This window comes from Lissotriton vulgaris, chromosome 5 (assembly GCF_964263255.1).
Source record: "Lissotriton vulgaris chromosome 5, aLisVul1.2, whole genome shotgun sequence".
Classification (NCBI taxonomy): Eukaryota; Metazoa; Chordata; class Amphibia; order Caudata; family Salamandridae; genus Lissotriton; species Lissotriton vulgaris.
This window is the reverse complement of record NC_141693.1, coordinates 896792458-896816434: the sequence shown is the minus strand read 5'-3', so window position 1 is coordinate 896816434 and position 23977 is coordinate 896792458. Positions and strand designations below refer to the sequence as shown.

At 50.2% G+C, this 23977-nt stretch overlaps 1 protein-coding gene across 3 annotated transcripts in view; it reads left to right on the top strand.

Moving 5' to 3' along the window:
* Positions 1-23977, top strand: part of EXOC6 (exocyst complex component 6) — a 1184343-nt gene that overhangs the window by 249120 nt on the left and 911246 nt on the right. For all 3 annotated transcript variants that reach the window (XM_086922491.1, XM_086922490.1, XM_086922489.1), the window contains exon 5: positions 15187-15232. In XM_086922491.1, coding sequence (XP_086778617.1) covers positions 15187-15232 — 46 coding nt within the window. The remainder of the gene's footprint in view (positions 1-15186; positions 15233-23977) is intronic.

The following is a 23977-nucleotide window of genomic DNA, read 5'->3' as shown; positions in this document are numbered from 1 at the left end:
AGCCTCTGATGATCTCTCCCACCTCCTCTTGCTCTTTTGACGCTTTAATATGTTATTGCATTACATTATGTTCATGCATGAAAACTGTGTAGCTTGGTGTCCAAGAGCGATGTATTGTATTACTGCTAACTACTCTGATTCAGGCATGTGAATCTATGAAAGACACCCCTAATACTGGAGAAGAACAATAGTTGCTTACCTGTAATCCGTGGTTCTCCAGTATTGGTGTCTTTCATAGATTCACATGCACCCACCCACCTCCCCTCAGAGTCTCACTCAGACTATGGATATATATATATATATATATATATATATACTCAGGTACACTCCGGTGCTACAAAATCTGAGAGCCTGGGTCTCTGGGGAGAGTATTCTGGTGGGAGCTGTGGCCTGATTGGCTGCAGTTTGGTCTATACATAATGACTTGGATAGTCACTAATGTGGAAGTTTTTTCCACTGTAGCTGGGGATACTTTACTTCCTGGTTGGGTATAACTGTTATTTGCTATGTACAAATGGCATATTACTGCTTTTTTATGTACCGTGGGACTCCCACTCCGACGACGGGGAATGATTCAGGCATGTGAATCTATGAAAGACACCAATACTGGAGAACCACAGATTACAGGTGTAGGAGAGTAGGGTCTGCAATCCTATGATCACCCAGATTTTTTGCTTTTGTTTCACTGGTTTACGACTTTCTCTGGCTGTGGGCCTGCCAATCAGACCCACAGCCTGGCTGTTCTCTTTCTAAATTACGAGATGTACCCTAGGTGCATTTACCAATTGGTACTGGGCCACCTTATCAGACCCTGTAACTCGGGGCGTAGGTGTACCCAGGGCCGCCAGGGGCTGCAGCATGTATTATGCCACCCCTGGCTGGCCTCCTAAATTTGACACAACTGGCTGCATGACAGCTGGGGCGAAGTCGTGTAATCACCCTTTGCTTTAGATGTAGTAGCTCTATATCTAACCATACAATGGACACCCGAGTCCCTATCAGTCACTCCTATGGCAGGCCTTGACAATCCTGAAGGCAGAGTGCATGGGCTCGTGTGAACTAAGCTCTGGCCCGAGCCGAGCCCGGTTGCAGCTTGCGGAATCAAGACCCAATGGCTGTTCCATGATAACGCGTACCATATCGGTAACTTCGGTGTCGCGTTATCAAGACATGTCGAGTAAGGTGTCATACGAATCGGGATGCTGCCCTCTCACCGACTCTGGCGACGAGGTTAGCATTCCGCCCTTCTAGAGGGACACGACATGTACGTAACTGTGAACCCCGGTTAAAGTTAACGAAAGCCTCAGCTCCACAAAATGGATGCTGCCACCACAGACACAAGTCTGACCTCCTGCGGCTGGGAGTCCTTCCAGCGAGGAGCACTTGGACAAAGGGTTTCCTGTCGAGGGCGGTGTTCGCACCGTCCCAGACAGGGTTTGTGTATTCTGGGTAGGTAGGGCTTTTGCGAGAAGGTGACTGCGGAGTGGCACCCCGGTGCTCACTACGCATCTGCCGGTTAGAACCAGTTCCAGGGGCGACAGCCCTGGCCTGGGGAAAGTCCGGCAGGGGAGAGGGGTGTAACTACCCCCCTTCCTGGTCCCACCCTTAGGGCAGGACCTAGTCATGTACCCACCCCTTTCTTTAGGATAAAGGCCGGAGCGGGGACCCTTCCAAATTAGATCATCTTTGAATCAAGAATACTTTCTACGAAAGGACTTCAAGACTCTTCTTAAGATTTCTCCCTTGTGACTAAGGAGTAGTCACCCTGCATCAGCGGGCACCATCTAAGAACTCTGCGGTTTGCTGCAAGTCCTTCCTCAAGGAATCCGACGGCCCAGCTCGACGAGAACCGGCTTCCCTGGCACCTCTGACCTCTACCCACGTCATCAGCTCAGCTGTGATCTGTGGGTGCGACGAGACCTCGAGGGACCGGCCATCATCAGAACCTGCACGCTCTTAACCAGCACGACCATCGAGGTAACTCTCTGGTGAGTGCTCTGGGGTCCGAGAAGCCCCGACCCTGAGCCGCTCCAGCACCGAAGTGCAGTCTCCCAGCATCTCCACGATCTGCGTGGGGCCCTTCTGCTCGCTGCTCAGCACGTTGTCTGGTCACTTGCCGCTGGCTCGTGCCCTTCTGTGACGACGACCAAGAATCAACACTGCCGGTCTGGTTGCTCCAGACTGGCCCCTGCTCCACCTTTTGAGAAGCACCCCGGACCCTCCTGGTCCACCCAAGACGCCGACAGCGACATCCGTCGTGGGACAGCTCGCACCTCCACCGTGGTCGCCGACAACGCCTCCTGGTCCGAGAGACTGCAGAGCCTAGCGTCGCCCACTCACCTGGTCGAGGTGACGGCCAACTGGTGCCTTCCTGGTACCCTCTGACTACTGGCTAGTAGTACGAACTTGGTCCCCTCTGCTTTCAGGTTTTCATCAATTGCTACGAACTATTCATCACTGGTGCCGGCCAGCAACTCCTTTTCTTCCGGCTCCCGGCCCGTCAGCGAAGACCCCGACGCCTGTAAGACTTGTGCAGCCGCAGCCCTCGTGGCTAGGTAACTCGGCATTTCGGTGCCTGCATAGCCTCCTTACTCTAGGGTCCCGAGTCCCTCGCTTCCGACTGGCCTTAATCTTTCCGTGTCCTCGGACACTTGTCTTTAAACTGTGCACTTGAAGTATTTGCTAAAGAGATTTGGTTGTGCTTAGTACCCTGTCCTCATAAAGAGTACAGGGCTGTTGTGATTCTTAATAAATATACTGTTTATTTTCATAACACTTGTGTGGTGTCCTTTCACTGGGTGTTCAAGGGGTACATGTGTGGTAAACAGCTGGCTTAACGCGCCCTCTCGAGTCTTTAGCCTTAGACTGCTCGTATCCACGCTACTAGGATAGCTGGTCTATAGGTTGACTTACAACCAAACACCATAAGGGTCGTTGGAACGATACATAGCGGTCGCTAGAATAGCGAACGTTGCATATCGGGCCAACTTCTCACATTGGTGAGCAGCGGTTGGGATTTGAGCTTGCTGTTGTTTTACCACACGTATCCTAAGAATATCTTGTTGAAAGATCGCACAAGTACTGTTAGTACATATAACTAAAGCTTAGAATACTCTGAGTTCTACTGAACCAGCTGTTGTAGCTCCTCAAGGCTTAGCACACCTTGGCTACAACTCTTAGCAAGGGAAAAAGTAGGTAAACACATAGTGTAGGTAGGTGCATCACTTACACCACACTAGAAGCAGTATGTCGGTCACAGGAGGAAACATCGAGTCTCCCCTGGTGTCAGTTGACCCTCCACAGGTCATCCCGTCAAGATATACTGCGCTTAACTTCCATGAGTTACGACAAGTATGTACCTCTAGGAAAATTAAGCAAGGGGCTAACCCCACCACCTCCTTTCTGATTGGTCTCCTAGAGACTTATGATGCCAGAAAGGCTGAGAAGCTTCTTAGCCCTTCTAATCCAGAAGGAGAAATGCCTCCCCTCGAGGGAACCCGGGACGATCCTGACCTCATTCACCTCGCAACCGAGAACGAGGATGTGGAGGAGGATGAGGATGAGGATCTCTCTGGGGACGAGGCAGATAAGGGACAGGTAGAGGTCGTCAGACTAAGCAGGTCCAACTTAAGCAAACATGATAGCGGTACTGGGGGACCCCTGGGGCCACTATCAGGTCAGCTTAACATGGGGAATGGACGAGCCAGATCTCTATCAAGAGGCTCTGGCAGATCCCTTCATACCAACGGCTCTCACAACTCTTCTCAAAGAGGGATGACGTCCCCTCAGAGGAGAGTGTACGAAGCGAAGGAAAGGGCAGCTAATCTGCGGATCGAAAGGGAAGAACTTGCCCTGGCCAAGGAAAAGCTTGCTTTCGCTAGAGAGCAACAGTTAAGTGGGGCAGTCCCCACTGGTGGCAGCAATGTACCTAGTCATAGGGAAAAGAGTTTCGATACGAAACACCTTGGGAAGATAGTGCCCCCCTTTAAACAAGGGGACGACATCCACAAATGGATTACTGCTTTGGAGAGGGCCTGCACTGTGCAAGGCGTTCCCCAGAGTCAGTGGGCAGCTATCTTGTGGCTCTCCTTTGAAGGTAAAGGAAGAGACAAGCTCCTCACCACAAGGGTAGAGGACGCTAACAATTACCAAGTCTTGAAGAATACACTCGTTGAAGGGTTCGGCCTAACCACTGAGCAGTACAGGGTGCTGTTCAGGGATACCCAGAAAACGCAGTCTCAAGATTGGTCTGATTTCGTCGATTGTGCCACTAAGGCTTTTGAGGGCTGGTTGCTGGGCAGTAAGGTTACTGATTACAAAGGATTGTATAATTTGATGATGAGAGAACAAATTTTAAACAATTGTCAGAACCAGTTGTTGCATCAGCATCTTGTCGACTCGGATCTGACCTCTCCTCAAGAATTGGGGCAGAAGGCAGACAAATGGGTTCGTACGAGAGTTAAACAGAACCAGGGCCAGAATCAAGGTGGTCAGAAGAAAGCAGACCAGAAGGGTAAAGATTCTAAGGGGGAACAAAATGACCAGAAGTCTTCGACAGGTCCCCAACAACCCAAAGAGGGTGGGGGTCAGGCTCCCCAAAAGAAGAAAGAAGGCCAATCCAAACGATGGTGCCAGTACTGTAAGAGTAAATCTCACTGGTTTAGTGAGTGCACCAAGAAAGGAGGAGGGCAGACTCCTGCCACTGCAGCCCCTAAGGCACCTGTGCCCCCTAGTACAGTCAGCAGTGGTAGTGCGCCTCCCAAGGGTTTAGTAGGGTTAACCCTGGGTTCTGAGGGGCGTGACAACTTAGTTGGCACACTCACTCAGGCTGTCCTTGTCAGTACAGGGGACGTAGACGTGTCCCCTGACGTAAGCCCCAATACGTTGGGCAAATACAGACAGACGCCTTTTATCAATGGAAAGATGGCTCAGGCCTATAGGGACACTTGTGCCAGCGTCACCATGGTGACGCCTAACTTCGTGGACCCTGGACAGATCATGCCAGGTACAGAATTCCTGGTGACCAATGCAAGCAATGTCACTACCAATCACAGTATGGCAATTGTAGCTTTCTCCTGGGGAGGGGTAACTGGCCAAAAGAAGGTTGTAGTTAGTCCAGACCTCCCAGTGGATTGTTTGTTGGGCAATGATTTGGAGTCGTCACAATGGTCAGAAGTGGAGCACCGGACTCACATGGAAATGTTAGGTTTGCCAGCACATGTGTTCGCTGTGACTAGGTCACAGGTCAGGAAATGCCCCACTGGACAGGTGCTGGATCCTGGGACAACGGACCAGACACCTCCCAAGAAAAAGAGCAGTAGGGTTAAGGCTGCGCCTTCCCCCTTGCCCCAGGTCAAGGATCAAGTCTCAGAGGAGGCTGACCTACAGGAATTGAGGGAAACTGAGCCGAGAGAGTTCGAACTTGATCAAGTTGAATTCTTGGGCTCAGGGGGACCCTCAAGGGAAGATCTGGGGAAGGACCAATTAGACTGCCCTTCTCTTGAACCCCTCAGACAGCAGGCTGCTGCTGAGGCTGCTGGGAACGCCACAGGTACCCACAAGGTATACTGGGAAGATGGACTCCTGTACACTGAGGCGAGAGACCCCAAGCCTGGCATGACCAGGAGGCTGGTCGTCCCCTTGTCTCAGCGTGGTTTCCTACTTACCTTGGCCCACGAGATTCCCTTAGCAGGTCACTTAGGCCAGACGAAAACGTGGGACAGGCTTGTCTCACACTTTCACTGGCCTCACATGAACGAAGATACCAAGGAGTTTTGCCGCTCCTGTGTCACTTGCCAAGCCAGTGGTAAGTCAGGTGGCACGACAAAGGCCCCCCTTATACCAATGCCTGTGGTGGGGGTGCCCTTTGAACGGGTGGGGATCGACATCGTCGGTCCCATGGAACCACCGACAGCATCAGGGCACAAGTTTATACTGGTGGTAGTGGATCATGCCACCAGGTATCCTGAAGCTATTCCCCTTAGGACCACTACAGCACCTGTTGTGGCAAGAGCCCTAGTTGGAGTGTTCTCCAGAGTGGGCTTCCCTAAGGAGGTCGTCTCCGACAGAGGTGCAAACTTTATGTCGAGCTACTTAACTGCTATGTGGAAGGAATGTGGTGTCAACTACAAGTTCACTACACCCTATCATCCACAATGCAATGGGCTTGTTGAGAGATTCAACAGGACCCTAAAAGGGATGATTCATGGACTACCGGAAAAGCTTCGGCGTAGATGGGACGTCCTGATCCCCTGCCTCTTGTTCGCCTACAGAGAAGTCCCACAGAAGGGGGTTGGCTACAGCCCTTTTGAACTTTTGTACGGGCATCCTGTAAGAGGACCCCTGTGTTTGGTGAAGGAAGGATGGGAGAGACCTCTCAAAAAGCCGGCAACCAACATAGTGGACTATGTGCTCGGTCTCCGCTCGCGGATGGCTGAATACATGGAAAAGGCATCCGAAAACCTTAAGGCCAGCCAAGAACTCCAAAAAGCTTGGCATGACCAAAAGGCTGTCTTGACTGTTTACCAGCCCGGACAGAAGGTGTGGGTGTTGGAGCCAGTGGCCCCAGCAGCACTCAAGGACAAATGGTCCGGGCCCCACACCATCCTGGAGAAAAAGGGAGAGGTCACCTACCTGGTCGACCTGGGAACTCCCCGGAGCCCCCACAGGGTGCTTCATGTCAACAGGCTAAAAGCATATGTCGACAGGAAGGACATGAGTTTGCTCATGGCCATAGATGAGGGACAGGAGGAGGAGAGTGACCCTCTCCCCGACCTGCTCTCTCAGAATCCTGACGATGGCTCGGTAGATGGTGTTGTCTTTTGCAGCAGCCTCTCCGACCATCAGCAGAGCGACTGTAAACAGGTTCTTCAGTCGTTCCGACATCTGTTTTCTCTGACACCCAGTCAGACTGATTGGTGCACCCATGAGGTCGACACTGGTGACAGCCTGCCCGTAAAGAGTAAAATCTACAGACAGCCTGATCACGTCAGAGACTGCATCAAAAGTGAAGTGCAGAAAATGTTGGAGCTGGGAGTCATTGAACCCTCGGATAGCCCGTGGGCTAGTCCCGTAGTTCTAGTGCCGAAACCTCACACCCAGGGTGGTAAGAGAGAGATGAGGTTCTGCGTAGACTACAGGGGTCTCAATGCGGTCACTAAGACTGACGCCCACCCAATACCAAGGGCAGACGAGCTTATTGATAGGCTGGCTTCGGCCAACTACTTAAGTACGTTTGACCTGACAGCTGGGTATTGGCAAATCAGGTTAGCTGAGGACGCCAAGCCTAAAACAGCATTTTCAACCCCTGGTGGGCATTATCAGTTCGTGGTGATGCCCTTTGGTCTGAAAAATGCACCTGCCACCTTCCAACGGTTGGTGAATCATGTCCTTACTGGGCTGGATGACTTCTGTGCGGCATATCTTGACGATATTGCTGTCTTTAGCTCCACCTGGGAGGATCACCTGGTCCACCTGCGGAAGACGTTAGAGGCACTGCAAGCAGCAGGTCTCACTATCAAGGCCACCAAGTGCCAGATAGGGCAGACACAGGTTGTATACCTGGGCCACCTTGTCGGTGGAGGTCAGGTTCAGCCACTGGAGAGCAAGATACAGTCAATCAGGGACTGGGCTCCTCCAACCACCCAGACTCAGGTTCGAGCTTTCTTGGGCCTGACTGGTTACTACAGGAAGCTTGTCAGGAACTATGGTTCCATCGTGACACCATTAAACGAACTGACAAGTAAGAAAATGCCAAAAAAGGTTCAGTGGACAGCGAGCTGTCAAAAAGCATTCGATGACCTAAAGCAGGCCATGTGCACGGCGCCTATCCTCAAGAGTCCGGACTACTCCAAACCATTCATTGTCCAAACAGATGCTTCTGAGTTGGGTGTGGGAGCTGTTCTTTCTCAACTGAATTTTGATGGTCAAGACCAGCCCATTGCTTTTATAAGCAGACGGCTGACCCCTAGAGAGAAGAATTGGTCAGCTATTGAGAGGGAGGCCTTTGCTGTGGTTTGGGCCCTGAAGAAGTTGAGGCCATACTTGTTTGGCACTCACTTCAAGATTCAGACCGACCATAAGCCCCTCTTGTGGCTAAATCAGATGAAGGGTGAAAACCCCAAACTGCTTAGGTGGTCCATTTCCCTACAGGGGATGGACTTCACAGTGGAACATAGACCTGGTACTGATCATGGCAATGCCGATGGGCTCTCCAGATATTTCCACTTAGAACAAGAAGACTTACCTGGTCAAGGTTAGTTAGTTGTTCCGACGTTTGGGGGGGGGTCATGTAGGAGAGTAGGGTCTGCAATCCTATGATCACCCAGATTTTTTGCTTTTGTTTCACTGGTTTACGACTTTCTCTGGCTGTGGGCCTGCCAATCAGACCCACAGCCTGGCTGTTCTCTTTCTAAATTACGAGATGTACCCTAGGTGCATTTACCAATTGGTACTGGGCCACCTTATCAGACCCTGTAACTCGGGGCGTAGGTGTACCCAGGGCCGCCAGGGGCTGCAGCATGTATTATGCCACCCCTGGCTGGCCTCCTAAATTTGACACAACTGGCTGCATGACAGCTGGGGCGAAGTCGTGTAATCACCCTTTGCTTTAGATGTAGTAGCTCTATATCTAACCATACAATGGACACCCGAGTCCCTATCAGTCACTCCTATGGCAGGCCTTGACAATCCTGAAGGCAGAGTGCATGGGCTCGTGTGAACTAAGCTCTGGCCCGAGCCGAGCCCGGTTGCAGCTTGCGGAATCAAGACCCAATGGCTGTTCCATGATAACGCGTACCATATCGGTAACTTCGGTGTCGCGTTATCAAGACATGTCGAGTAAGGTGTCATACGAATCGGGATGCTGCCCTCTCACCGACTCTGGCGACGAGGTTAGCATTCCGCCCTTCTAGAGGGACACGACATGTACGTAACTGTGAACCCCGGTTAAAGTTAACGAAAGCCTCAGCTCCACAAAATGGATGCTGCCACCACAGACACAAGTCTGACCTCCTGCGGCTGGGAGTCCTTCCAGCGAGGAGCACTTGGACAAAGGGTTTCCTGTCGAGGGCGGTGTTCGCACCGTCCCAGACAGGGTTTGTGTATTCTGGGTAGGTAGGGCTTTTGCGAGAAGGTGACTGCGGAGTGGCACCCCGGTGCTCACTACGCATCTGCCGGTTAGAACCAGTTCCAGGGGCGACAGCCCTGGCCTGGGGAAAGTCCGGCAGGGGAGAGGGGTGTAACTACCCCCCTTCCTGGTCCCACCCTTAGGGCAGGACCTAGTCATGTACCCACCCCTTTCTTTAGGATAAAGGCCGGAGCGGGGACCCTTCCAAATTAGATCATCTTTGAATCAAGAATACTTTCTACGAAAGGACTTCAAGACTCTTCTTAAGATTTCTCCCTTGTGACTAAGGAGTAGTCACCCTGCATCAGCGGGCACCATCTAAGAACTCTGCGGTTTGCTGCAAGTCCTTCCTCAAGGAATCCGACGGCCCAGCTCGACGAGAACCGGCTTCCCTGGCACCTCTGACCTCTACCCACGTCATCAGCTCAGCTGTGATCTGTGGGTGCGACGAGACCTCGAGGGACCGGCCATCATCAGAACCTGCACGCTCTTAACCAGCACGACCATCGAGGTAACTCTCTGGTGAGTGCTCTGGGGTCCGAGAAGCCCCGACCCTGAGCCGCTCCAGCACCGAAGTGCAGTCTCCCAGCATCTCCACGATCTGCGTGGGGCCCTTCTGCTCGCTGCTCAGCACGTTGTCTGGTCACTTGCCGCTGGCTCGTGCCCTTCTGTGACGACGACCAAGAATCAACACTGCCGGTCTGGTTGCTCCAGACTGGCCCCTGCTCCACCTTTTGAGAAGCACCCCGGACCCTCCTGGTCCACCCAAGACGCCGACAGCGACATCCGTCGTGGGACAGCTCGCACCTCCACCGTGGTCGCCGACAACGCCTCCTGGTCCGAGAGACTGCAGAGCCTAGCGTCGCCCACTCACCTGGTCGAGGTGACGGCCAACTGGTGCCTTCCTGGTACCCTCTGACTACTGGCTAGTAGTACGAACTTGGTCCCCTCTGCTTTCAGGTTTTCATCAATTGCTACGAACTATTCATCACTGGTCGCCGGCCAGCAACTCCTTTTCTTCCGGCTCCCGGCCCGTCAGCGAAGACCCCGACGCCTGTAAGACTTGTGCAGCCGCAGCCCTCGTGGCTAGGTAACTCGGCATTTCGGTGCCTGCATAGCCTCCTTACTCTAGGGTCCCGAGTCCCTCGCTTCGACTGGCCTTAATCTTTCCGTGTCCTCGGACACTTGTCTTTAAACTGTGCACTTGAAGTATTTGCTAAAGAGATTTGGTTGTGCTTAGTACCCTGTCCTCATAAAGAGTACAGGGCTGTTGTGATTCTTAATAAATATACTGTTTATTTTCATAACACTTGTGTGGTGTCCTTTCACTGGGTGTTCAAGGGGTACATGTGTGGTAAACAGCTGGCTTAACGCGCCCTCTCGAGTCTTTAGCCTTAGACTGCTCGTATCCACGCTACTAGGATAGCTGGTCTATAGGTTGACTTACAACCAAACACCATAAGGGTCGTTGGAACGATACATAGCGGTCGCTAGAATAGCGAACGTTGCATATCGGGCCAACTTCTCACAACAGGTAAGTATCTATTGTTCTACTCTGCCTTTCATAACATACACACACGCATTAATTATTGGCTGGCGTCAACGGGGTTGCTGTCCTTGGTTCGCAGGTGCCACGTTTTACCACACACTCTCTCAGATCACTCCCCTATCCTTGCATGCTTTTCGCTACCGCGGAGGGCCCCCCCCCTTCACATGGCGATTTCCACCATACTCCCTCCTGGATCCGGTCTTTCGGGAAGAGCTACACGAAGCAATTGAGACATACTTTGGTTGTAATATAGGCTCGGTGGACAGCTTTTGTACGGTATGGGAGGCGTTTAAAGTCTATATTAGGGGCATTGCCATGAGCTAACACTCTGGAGTGCGCCGCTCGATTTGTGGCAGGTTTGCTGCTTTGGAGAGGCAGTTGGCGGAATGTGAGGGTAGACTCCTGTCGGGGGACACTGCTGGAACGCGAGAGGAATTGAAGGGTCTGTTGGCTGACTATCAGGAGTAGGCGAGCGCTGAGGTGAGGCATCTTGGAAGTACGCTATTACACGAACTTACGGGGAACAAGACAGGCCGGGTAGAGTCCTAGCAAACATGGTGAAGCAACGGATATGAAAGTCACGATTGCGGCGGTTAAATCCAAAGAGGGGCGCACACTCACGGAGGAGGATGACATAGCGACTCGGTTCCAAGAATATTACTCTGAACTCTATGCATCGCGTGCACAATGTAGCACGGAGGAGGTACTGGACTATTTGGAACACATCCAACTTCCATGCCTCACGAATACGCAGAGGGAGTTTTTGATGCTCCCTATAGAATTTTATGAGATACGCGAGGCACTCGGAGGGATGAAGTCGTGCAGTGCACCAGGCATTGATGGCCTAACGGTAGGCTTCTATAAAACATATTTAGAGCTGCTGCTTCCACACCTCTCCGCGTTATTCACGGACATGATTGACTCTGGGCAACTGCCACGGTCAATGAGGGAAGCACTTATAGTGGCTATTCCTAAGCCCGATAAGCCGGCTGATGAATGCAGCGCTTATAGGCCACTGTCTCTTCTCAATGTCGATACGAAAATATATGCTAAGGTCCTTGCGACTCGGCTGACTTTGTTGCTGCCAGATCTGGTTGCCCCGGAACAAGCGGGGTTCGTAGCGGGCTGAAATCTTACCTATAATTTACAGACAGTGTTCGGGGCTATTCAGCATACGAGGCCGGAATCGAAGGCGATGGCTGTCTTCCTGGATATGGAGAAGGCCTTCGACTCTGTGGAATGGTGTTTCACGAGGGCGGTGCTCACGAGGATGGGGATCGGTCCAATCTTCATACAAATGATCTCGGTATTATATGATAGCCCGACTGCCCGTGTCAGGATTGGCAGTAAAGTGACTGACCCTATTCAGATCAGAAGGGGCACATGGAAAGGGTGCCCTTTGTCCCTTACACTATATGCCCTGATCGCGGAACCGCTCGCATGTGCTATGCGGGAATATCATGCACATTGGGGTCTCAACTTCCCCACCTACAAACTGGTAATCACGACTTATGCGGACGATACACTTCTATACGTCCGTGACCCTGAGACTAATTTAGCCCCGCTGCTGCGTGAAGTGGTGCGGTTTGGGGCCCTCTCGGGTTTCACGGTGAGTTGGGACAAATCGCTTGCGTTCCCTCTTACTGCAACCACAGAACAGTTTGGGATGGAATACCCATTGCGGTGGACCACAGATTCCGTACGGTATCTCGGTATACGCCTGCACACTGATGCTGAAACGGTCTTCCGCGAAAACTATGGAAGGGCAATAGACAGATTAGAAGATAATGTGGAGAAATGAATTGGGTTGCCTCTGCCTCTTCTGGGAAGGATCTCGTTAATGAAAATGATTATATTGCCCAGGTTGCTGTTTCTGTTCACAAATATACCGATGGTGCTTCCTAGATGTTTCTTTGCGCGGCTTACATCCTTGATGGTCAAACTCGCATGGGCCGGTAAACAGGCAAATGTCCAGTGGAAGGTGCTGGTTCTACCGTACCAACTGGGCGGCCTAGGCGCCCCGGACTTCGAATTATATTATCGTGTAGCGCAGGCGGCACACCTACATCAGTGGGTGCACGACAGGGAGAAAGCACCATATATGACGCTGGCGAGACTCTTTATTGCCGCGCTGCCGCTGCCAGCGGTCGCATTTGATGCTGTGGACAGGCACATGGGGCTACTTGATACCTTAAATTCATTCAGGCATGCTTGGCATGCGCTCTTGAAGTACCATGCTGGGGTTCTGTTATATGGTCCGCTGATGCCAGTCAAATGGATGGTATGGTTGCCCCCGTGTAGGGATAGAGGCATTATAGCAGCCCTGAGGGCATTGGGTATCTGTACGGCGGGAGACATGTTTGTCGATGGCACCTTAAAAACTATGCATGAGATAGATGTACTGGAGTTGCGACCCACCGTGCTACAGCAATTTCAATTTCATAGACTTAGGGAGGCGTGGCGCGAGCAACTTGGGGATGACATGCAGGAACCCCCCGAATTAAAGGAGCTTACAAATGTTATTAAAATCGAAGAGCCCAAAAAAATGGTATCCGCTAAGTATGAGATAATCATGTCAGAGCGAGCAACTGGTTACAACAAGGTACGTATATACTGGCAACGTGACTTGGATACGCAACTCTCGGATGAGATGTGGCGATACTGTTGCTCCAATACTAGGTCTGTTTCCCTGAATGGCATATATAGGTTGGTGCACTTCAAGTACCTCAACAGAGTTTACCACACGCCAGATCGGCTATTCCGGTTTGGGCTCCGTGATAGTGCAGCTAGTGAGAGGTGCAATACACCTGACGCAGGGTTTTTCCATCTGGCCTGGGAGTGTCCGGGGGTACAGCATTATTGGGCGGCGGTGTTTCAGGAGATGAGTGGTATTATTCAAGGTGTGATTGCCCCTTCCCCGCTCATAGCACTGCTAGGCTATTCAAGACCATTGCCCAAGGCGCAGCGCAGGATTGTAGACTTGGGGTTGCTTCTGGCGAAGAGGCGGGTTGCGATGTGCTGGATGAGGGGTCCCCTCCCTACGACAGAGCAATGGCTGGGGGATTTAATACACTGTTGCACGAAATCAGAACATTACAGCGAACTACTACCCCCTAGGAGTAGACCCAAGAACTTCTGGGGATTATTCTTTGAGTACAGGGACAAACAGGTGGCGGAAAATAGCCGGGGAGCAGAGGAAAGGGACATGGGAGAGGTGGAAGGGGGTATGGCTTCGGGCTGAAAGAGTTCTCCTATATGGACATGGGGGCCTACCCGTGACGCGTATTATTGTATGGGGCCTTACTCTGGCTAGCTAGGTATTAGTATGGAACTAAAGACGGCATGCCGTGCAGGGACACTTGATGTAGAATCGGATTACACCTGGGGTCTGTTTAGGTTCTCTTTATAAAAAGTGGTGCAGATATATTTTCTGTGTTTGATGCAGGCTAATATTTGTCTTATTTCTTGAAATGCTCCATTTGTTTGCCGCCCGACCTCAGATGTGTGGGCTGAATGGCTGTGTATTATATTTCGTAACGCACACTATCCTTTTCTTTGTGCCTGCTTGTACGCAGATTCAGATGACGCTTTTGTTTTTTTGGTAAATCACCACAAATAAAAAAATATAAAAAAATTTAAAAAGTGTTTAGCCATGCAACAGTTGATGTTGCACCAAGGTTATTGTGCTGCATAACTAAATACTTATAAGGTCCCAAAAGCGAGACCTATTGGCTATGCCAATGCTTGTCTAGTCTTATCCCGTCGGTCTGCCTCGCCGCAGACTATCCCCTGTCCCCCCAGGACCTCACTTGTAGGAAACCAATTCAGCCTCTGCAGCCCGGCCCTATTATGAGGACGTCGAGCCTCCGTCTCGACAAGATAACTAGATCTATGGGTACATTGTCTATGCCTCTTGTGCTGCCTTTAAACCTATCCATACTCCATTGATGCAATTGCTGAAATGTGCTTAGTAATGCATTATTTGCTGTACATTGCCCCTAATTTCCTTGAAGGAAGTCTATGTAATCCCCTAATTAGTAGTTGCTCAATTCTATATAGTTTAACTGATTTTTCCATTATGATTTAAGACACCAAATTTCGCAAAAAGTACTCAATTTCATTCTTGCTGTCCCCATGGTGTAATGTACATGTTTGTTTATATTAGACATGCCTGATCCACCATATTATTATTTAAGTTTTAAATAAACGACCTGGTTCATAAGCAATTTGGTATAAAGGTATACATGTGTCTCTAATGCATTTAATTGTGTGAAAAAAGTAACTGTCATTAACCAGTGCTACAATGTAAAATATGCGTCCTCACAAAAAACTAGAACTTTGTCTGAATATTTGATAAGTGGATAATAGATATGTTCAATATGTTTCTATTATTTATGAATACACGTTATACCCTGCAAAAGTAAACCTTTGGAACATTGTAATTTTCATTTGTTGACTGAAGGTTATTCCTATGATGTGTGGTTTCTGACATGTTTTTCTTTTCCTCTAGCTTTAGAAATGTATAGCAAATTAAAGGAACAGATGAATGTAAAAAGGTGAGTCACATAGACTTATAAAGTACGGGTTTTAATTATTGTATTTTTGCCAGATTTTCCCAGACACACGGTCAGCTGACAGTGTAGTCCCAAGTTATCTCAATTGTCGTGACTAATTGAGGCACCAGAGTGAAAGGACTGATCCCAGATCTTTTTTTACCATTGGTGTGATATCAGCAGAGTTTATCATTTATGCCTGAAGTCAGTGTGCATGGGAATGGCCTAAAACAGCCGTTTCAATCATGCCACTCAAGTAAGTCACATTTCCTAGGGCATGTTAAGTGCCATATTGATGTAGTTTGCCTGGAAGGTACTTGTCCACGCATATCTTTAATTTGCAGCAATGGTGTTCCCAATTATCTGAATTATGGGGTTATTTTTCCTGCTTACCTTTTACATAACTGGTGGTACATTGGCCGGATCTCAGAAGAACATGTCCTCACAGAATAAAAAAAATCGCTTTAAAAAAACCTGATGCTAAAGTCTCTGACGAATCTATGGTTGTTTGGTGGGTATATTGTGTTTATTGTGGTATTGCTTGAAAGGGAACACTATTACATCATGAATCTGGATACAGTGTACTTGTAGCAAAACCGTTGTCATGGCTTTTTTTCTTTAAATGAATACAGCTTTTGCTGCTCTGCAATGGTGCAACCTTTTCAATCCTTCTTGCTTATTTTAAATATTGTTTTGCCAGTACTCCTAAATCTGAAAGAAACACGTTGGTTAGATTCCTCACCTTAGAATATCCCCAGGCGTCAGACTGGATCCGGAGAGTTTTCGTCAGCAGTACCCCTGCGCGTCGCTAAGCGTCGTCTGCGGCTCCGCGTCCATCGTCGGGATTTCCGGGATGACGTTGTCGGAGTACTTAGAGGCTGCCCTCGCGCGCTGACGTCAGTTCTTCTTTTTTCTGCGCCAGCAAGCGCAGATCCGGTAAGAGCAGTACTCTTAGTTCTCCAGTATTAGGGGTGTCTTTCATCGATTCACATGCTTGAATATTCCCCGTCGTCGAAGTGGGAGTCCCACGATAAATAAAATAGCAATAATGCTAATATATATACATATGTAATATCATAATAAATAATAAAACAGATAAAATATATACTGAAAAACCTCAACATAGGAATGCATTAGAGAGAAAAAACTCATTTGCAACATATCAGTGTCATTATGTTAGTCCAAACTGCAGCCAATCAGGCTCAAGCACCCTCTAGAACCTTCTCCTCAGAAGCTCAAGCCCTCAGATTTTCTACCGCACGTCGTGTGAAGGGAGTCTCCCTGAGCTCTGCTCAGTTTTTCTTCATATCTACTCTTCTACTCAGTGTTTTCTCAAGATGTCAAGTAAGAAGTCTTTATTTAGACCTTGCTCTTCCTGTGGGAAACTGCGTTTGTTTGAGAAGGACCCCCACCAAAAGTGTATTTACTGCCTGTATCCAGAACACAAGGTGGCTGACTGTAAGTTCTGTAAAACTTTCCCTCCTAAAACCCTCAGAGACAGGGAGGGTCGTCTCCTTTTATGGCTGAAGCGCCTTCAAGATAAGGACGCAGTTTTATCAGACGCAGAAAGTTTCCAGTCAGGCCCTTCTTCTGTGGCTTCAAAGCGTTGCAGTGTTCAGGAGTTGCCATCTCCTTTTCTAAAGAAGAAAAAGCTGGCTTTGACTGTAGCTACAGTACCACCTACTGCTCCTATGACTGCTGTGTCTACGCCCACGAGACCTGGCTCTCAGGCGTCATTTCCAGCCTCTATAAGTGTGGTTACACTTATGACAGCGCGGTCGTCGACGGGCTCGTCGACGACCATTCCATCGACGAGATTGGCTACTGTGGCTTCGTCGACGACTACTGTCACTACGACGTCGGCGTCGTCGTCGACGGCGAAATTCTCGTCGGCGGCTTTCACGTCTACGAAAGCCTCTACCTCTTCAGTCTCGTCGACGGTCCCTATTATATCGTCGACGAAGAAGCCAACGTCGACGAAGAAATCATCGTCAACGGTCCCGTCGACGTCGAAGGTCCCGTCGACGGCCAAGCTCCCGTCGACGTCGAAGACTCCGTCGACGAAGACTCCGTCGACGTTGAAGACACCGTCGACGACCCAGTCGACGTCGAGAACATCGTCGACGTCGAAGACACCGTCGACGACCCAGTCGATGTCGAGAACACCGTCGACGTCGAGGACCACGTCGACCAGCTCGTCGACGACAACTTCGTAGACGGCGAAGTTTTCATCCAAGGATTCGACGACGATCCCGTCGACTAAAACAACGTCGACGGTAGTATCAAAGCCTCCTGTGTCGACGAATACATCCAAGACATCGTCGACGACGCTAGGATCTACGTCAACGGCTGTGTTGACGACAGCTTCAAGTTCTCTGTCCTTCGCCAATATGCCCTTAGTGCCATTGGACACTTCAGTCCCTGCAACGGAGTCTTCTATCAGCATTGTGGAGGATTCTGCTCTCCAACTGCAAACACCTACTCTACAGCCACCTTCTCCGTTGTTCGTATTGGACCATGAGACGGAATCCGTTCCAGATGAAACTGTTTATGGTGATGCTCAGAGTCCATCGGATTTAATAATCAAATGTCAGGACACTAGTTCTGAAGAAGATGAGGATGAGACTGTAGACCAGCACGAGGAACAATGCGTGCAGGTTCCTATGGCGGCTATTCCAGTATCGCTATTTTCCAACCTCCAACATATGTTGGATGATTATAATAGAAGATTTCCGCCTACCCCCCAAGGTACTCCGGGACATGTTACCTCTGACGCAGCAATGTCTTTTCAGCCTCAGCAAACACCTCCTAGGCAGTCTGCTCCTTCAGAAAATCCGCGTGGAACTCTCCCCACTAATTCACAGCAAGATGTGGATGATGAATCAGAGCCGGAAAGAGAGGAAGGTGAGGTTAATCAGGATACGGATGATGAACAAGATCCATATATGGTGGAATTCGATGACTATCGAGTTCAGACACCCTCGCCACAACAGGGCGCTTCCAGTGATTCACCTCCGGTTGACATCGCTAGCTTCCATAAATTGATGGATAAAGCGGCGGACCGCTTCAAGTTATCTAGGGTGCAGCGAGACGAAGACTGTTTCCTTTATGATTTTAAGAACCAGCCTTATAAGCAAGTCCATACCATACCAATCATAGAATTTGTTTGGAAAGAAGGGCTAAAGATCATGCAGGCTCCTAACTCCTTGCCTGCTCAAATACCTCGATTAGAGAAGAAATATAAGGCCCCAACGGGCTCGCCTGCATGTTTACTCTCGCATCCTAAGCCAGACTCCGTAGTGACTCAGGCAGCGCAACGTCGTGCGCGCAACCCAGCAGCACCTATCACTTCCCCTCCCGATAGAGAGGGTCGACGTTTAGATGCAATTGGAAAGAAGTTTTCGTCCATGGCGTCTACTTCAGCCCGAGCCGCGAATGCTCTAGCTATTTTAGGTCGTTTCGACCGTCAAATGTGGTCAGACATTTCCGTGCTGCTTGCGCAACTTCCAGAAACATCCAAGGCGGAAGCGCTCCAGATCCTTCAGGATGGGCAAAGAGCTTCGGAGGAAATGATTGACTGTGCTGTAGACGTGGCAAGTACTGCCTTCCGTATTCTAGCCAGTGCTGCGGCGCTCCGACGCCAGGGATGGTTGAAATCCACATCGTTCAGGCAAGAGGTCCAGTCAAAGATACTTGACATGCCGTATGATGGTGAATCTTTGTTTGGTTCTCACATCGATGAATCATTGGAGACCATAAAGAAAGATACCGACACAGCAAAGTCGCTTGGGTCCTTACAGTTTAAAAAGCAGCCTTTTCGTGGAGCGCGTGGACGGGGCACCTCGTCCAATTTTTCACAAGGAGGACAATCGCAATACCGCCAGTACAATCAGGGTAACCAACGTTACTCGAATCAGCAATCTTCTCGTCAACAACACTCCAAGTCCAATAGAGGAAAGTCTAATTATAGAGGTTCCAACACCAACAACAAACGTCAATGACTTTCGAGTTCAGCAGAATGTTGGAGGGCGAATCTCTCAGTTTTACACCCAGTGGTCTCAAATAACATCAGACCAATGGGTTTTGGACATTGTGCGCAAGGGTCACGCCTTGGAGTTCACAGAGATTCCTCCTCATTCTCCGCCTTCGGGTCCGCCACCTCCCCATCTAGAAGAACTACAACATCAAGTTCTACTTTTGTTAACAAAGGGTGCAGTCGAAGTGGTTCCTGTATCTCAGCGAGGGAAAGGTTTCTATTCAAGGTTTTTCCTCATTCTGAAGAAGACGGGGGAGTGGCGTCCCATTATGGACTTGAGAGCTCTCAATTTATTCCTCAAGCAACAATCTTTCCACATGTTGACGTTGTCGGAAGTCTTGCGACTTCTCTGCAGCGGAGATTTTTTGACAACAATAGACCTGCAAGACGCCTATTTCCATGTGCCAATTATCCATCCACATCGGCAATACTTGAGGTTCAAGGTGGGTCACGTTCACTATCAGTTCAAAGTCCTACCTTTTGGCCTCCGATCAGCTCCTCGTGTTTTCACGAAGGTTCTGGCTCCGGTCATGGCTCATCTGCGTCTTCAGGGAGTCCATATATTTCCTTACCTGGACGATTGTCTTCTAAAATCCCAATCCTCGCTCCAGTTGGCTCACGACACACTTTTGTGCCAAACCCTGTTCAAGTCTCTAGGGTTGACCATCAATGTGGAAAAGTCACACTTCACACCTCTGCGGAACAGGAACTTCCTCGGAGCTATCCTAGACACGGACGTGTCAAAAGCGTTCGTCTCCATCGAACGGCGACAGAAGATAGTTCGTCTGGTCTCAACCATCAGGTTAAAAAAAGTCAGTTTCAGTGCGGATGTTAAAATCATTTCTGGGGATGGCATCATCTTGTATCGCACTGATCCCAAATTGCAGGTTACGTACCCGTCCTATACAGGAGGAATTGGACCTGCAATGGCGACAAGTGTCAGGGTCGTTCAACGACCAGGTGACAGTCACACCCCGCATGAAGACCAGTCTGCTCTGGTGGGAACAACGAACCAATCTGGACAAAGGGGTTTCTTTCCTTGCCCAGCCTCCGGATCTGACATTGACCACGGATGCGTCCATGGAAGGATGGGGTGCCCATCTCCTGGACCTTTCCATCAAGGGAAAATGGACGGCGATTGAGCGAACCTGGCATATCAACCGACTGGAGTTGCTGGCAATCTTCCTGGCGCTCAAAGCATTCTTGCCCGTGGGGCAAGGGGAATCGGTGCTGGTTCAAACAGACAACACCACCAGCATGCACTACATGAACAAACAGGGCGGCACGAAATCTCAGCCTCTGTCTCGTCTAGCTCAAAGAATTTGGGAATGGGCACTTCGTCACAACATTTCTTTGACGGCAGTCCATCTGCCGGGGGCATCCAACATTCTGGCAGATTCCCTGAGCAGGTCTGCGTCATCCACTCACGAATGGGAGTTGCACCAACCAACTCTAGACCTGGTGTTCCGTCGATGGGGTCATCCCAAGATAGACCTCTTTGCAACCCCAGTGAATCGGAAGTGCCAGACTTTCGCAAGTTGGCATCCTCATCCAGAATCCAGCGGCAATGCCCTACTCATGGATTGGAGCGGACTGTTTGCTTATGCGTTTCCACCGATCCCATTGGTGCCAAGAACGTTGTGGAAGATGCGCAGGCAACCCTGCCGCTTGATTCTAATCGCCCCATGTTGGCCCAGGCAGGCTTGGTTTTCGGAACTCCTTTTAATGTCACAATGCAAGCCCATTCATCTACATCCACGTTCGGACCTCCTGACGATGGACGGCGGACAAATTTGCCATCCAGACCTGTCGACGCTTCAATTGTCGGCATGGAACCTGAATACGTTGAATTTGCCTCCTTAACTATGCCCCAAGAATGTAGAGACATTCTAGCGTCTGCTAGAGCTCCATCAACCATCAAAACATATAAGTTAAAGTGGAAGCGTTTCTGTCATTGGTGCGCTGCATCCAACATTCATCCAATTGATTCCACTCCGGAGCAACTTTTACCGTTCTTTCTGGGCCTCACTCAGTCTGGTCTCTCACATGCCACATTGAGAGTCTTTCTGGCAGCCATTTCACGCTATCGCCATGATGGCTCTACGTCTCTCTGTTCATCCAGAATCATCCGACAGTTCTTTAAAGGTCTTTTCAGGAAGTTTCCTCCGTTAAGGCGCCCTCCTCCGGCATGGCACCTCAACGTGGTATTATCACAACTTATGAAGCCTCCATTTGAGCCGATTCACCGAGCACAAAGCAAGTTTCTTACCTGGAAGGTTGCTTTACTTTTGGCTTTAACATCGTCTTGTCGTGTAAGTGACCTACACGCTTTTACCATCAAGCCTCCGTATTTACGGTTCAAGCCTGATGGAGTGTCACTTCGTACCAACCCTTCTTTTCTACCAAAAGTACCTACTGACTTCCATTTGAACGAACCTGTCTTCTTAAAGACTTTTTTCCCGGATCCTACATCTCCAGCAGAACAGCGACTACATTCTTTAGACATAAAACGTTGTCTAAAATTCTACATTTCCAGAACAGCCCCTTTCCGTAAATCCGATCAGCTATTTATAGCATATGGACTGCTGCGAAAAGGGCATTCAGTGACTAAACAAACAGTTGCACGATGGCTCTCTTCAGCCATATGCTTTTGTCATCAGCAGGCTGGCAGGCCTTTACCGAGTCCAGTGAAGGCACATTCAACAAGAGCGATGGCATCGTCCACCGCGTTGTTTGCGGGGGTGCCTCTACACCAGATTTGTCGAGCAGCGACATGGTCCAGCAGGCACACCTTTACCAGACATTATTGTTTGGAAGCTGTCAACGAAGCGGATACCGCAGTTGGGCAAGCAGTGCTTCGTCATCTTTTCAAATAAGGTGAGCCTCTGTTCCCTCCTCCATTTCTTGAGATTGCCTTTGCTTTTAAGCTATATGTTGTTCTTTTCAAATGTTAAGAATTATTGCAATTTCAGTTCTAGGAGGTTACTGCTATCTATTCTATTCAAGCATGTGAATCTATGAAAGACACCCCTAATACTGGAGAAGAACAATTGTTACTTACCTGTAAACAGGTGGTTCTCCAGTATTGGTGTCTTTCATAGATTCACATGCGACCCTCCCTCCTCCCCTCAGAGGCTCTTGTTCTCCTCATACGCTCTTATTACTTGTGCTACGAAAATCTGAGGGCTTGAGCTTCTGAGGAGAAGGTTCTAGAGGGTGCTTGAGCCTGATTGGCTGCAGTTTGGACTAACATAATGACACTGATATGTTGCAAATGAGTTTTTTCTCTCTAATGCATTCCTATGTAGGAACCTTTGTTGAGGTTTTTCAGTATATATTTTATCTGTTTTATTATTTATTATGATATTACATATGTATATATATTAGCATTATTGCTATTTTATTTACCGTGGGACTCCCACTTCGACGACGGGGAATATTCAAGCATGTGAATCTATGAAAGACACCAATACTGGAGAACCACCTGTTTACAGGTAAGTAACAATTGTTCTTATTTTTTTACTAACTTTTTTGATCTATTTTGGATCACTTCTCGAGTCGACCTTCGACTCGCGGTGCCAGTAGGGATGCCTGGGTTTAAACCTTGCGAGGACTGTCACCGCTTGATTTCCGCGACCGACCCCCACCGTTGGTGCCTTTACTGTCTAGGGGCCGACCACGGTGACAAATCGTGCCCCGACTGCTGGGCCTTGACCTCGAAGGCTAGGCGGGAGCGGTCCCCATAAGTGGCTCGAGCTCCGGCAGTCCACCCCGCGCGGCTCGAGGTCCCGGTCTAGGAGGAGGTCGAGGGACCGATCGCGGGGCCGCAATCATCGCCGCTCGACGAGTCACCACCACTCGTCGGGCTCCAAGTCCTCAGGTAAGTCGAGGCACTCGAAGAAGAAGTCAAAGAGGCGTCATCACTCTTCCGACTCCCCCCCCCGACGCTCGCACGACACTGCCGGGGGTGCGGGCGACACCGCCCATGTGGCTCCACCAGAGTCGCAAACGCCGCGTCCAACTCCACACCCGCCGGTCCCTGGGCTGCACGCGAAGCTGGAGGAGATATGTGACTACCTCGTGGCCATGAGGACTCACTTCTCTCCGTCCGACCCTGTAGAGGTGCCTCCGTCTGGGAGCCCTAGCGGGCCGGCGGCTCCTGCCACGGTGCCATCGGCTGCTTCGGCCCCGGCCCTGGCGCCGTCGACGTCTCCTGTCCCGACGCCGCAGGGCCCCACAGGATCCAGGCCTGGATCCGGGTCGTTGCCAGTCGACCTTATGACCCCTCCGCTGGCGCCGACCCCGAGGATGTCACCCACGACGCTGTCCCCGGACGACGTCGTCCCCAGTTCCAACCCCGGTCCGGGTCCGACATCCGACCGGCGTTGCCCGGCTCCGTCTCCGGCACCAATGGGTGAGCAATTCACCTACGACCCGGCTCCATCATTTTCCCCTGACTAGCAGGAGATGGATGACGAGGAGGACTGGGAGGGGTCTGAGGACCCTCTGGCACAGCAGTGCCAGTTGAGCCAGTACTGGGCAGTTGAGCTGGGGGAGGCCAGTGGTCTGGACACTTCGCCCGACACTGGATTTGTGGCTACGGAGGAGGAGGCTGCTTATAGCGTGGTGTTGACTCGGGCAGCCAAGGCCTTGGCTCTTGAGCTTCCTGTCGTGGCCGTGAGGACTAATCTCACTGAGGTGCTCAAACCGCA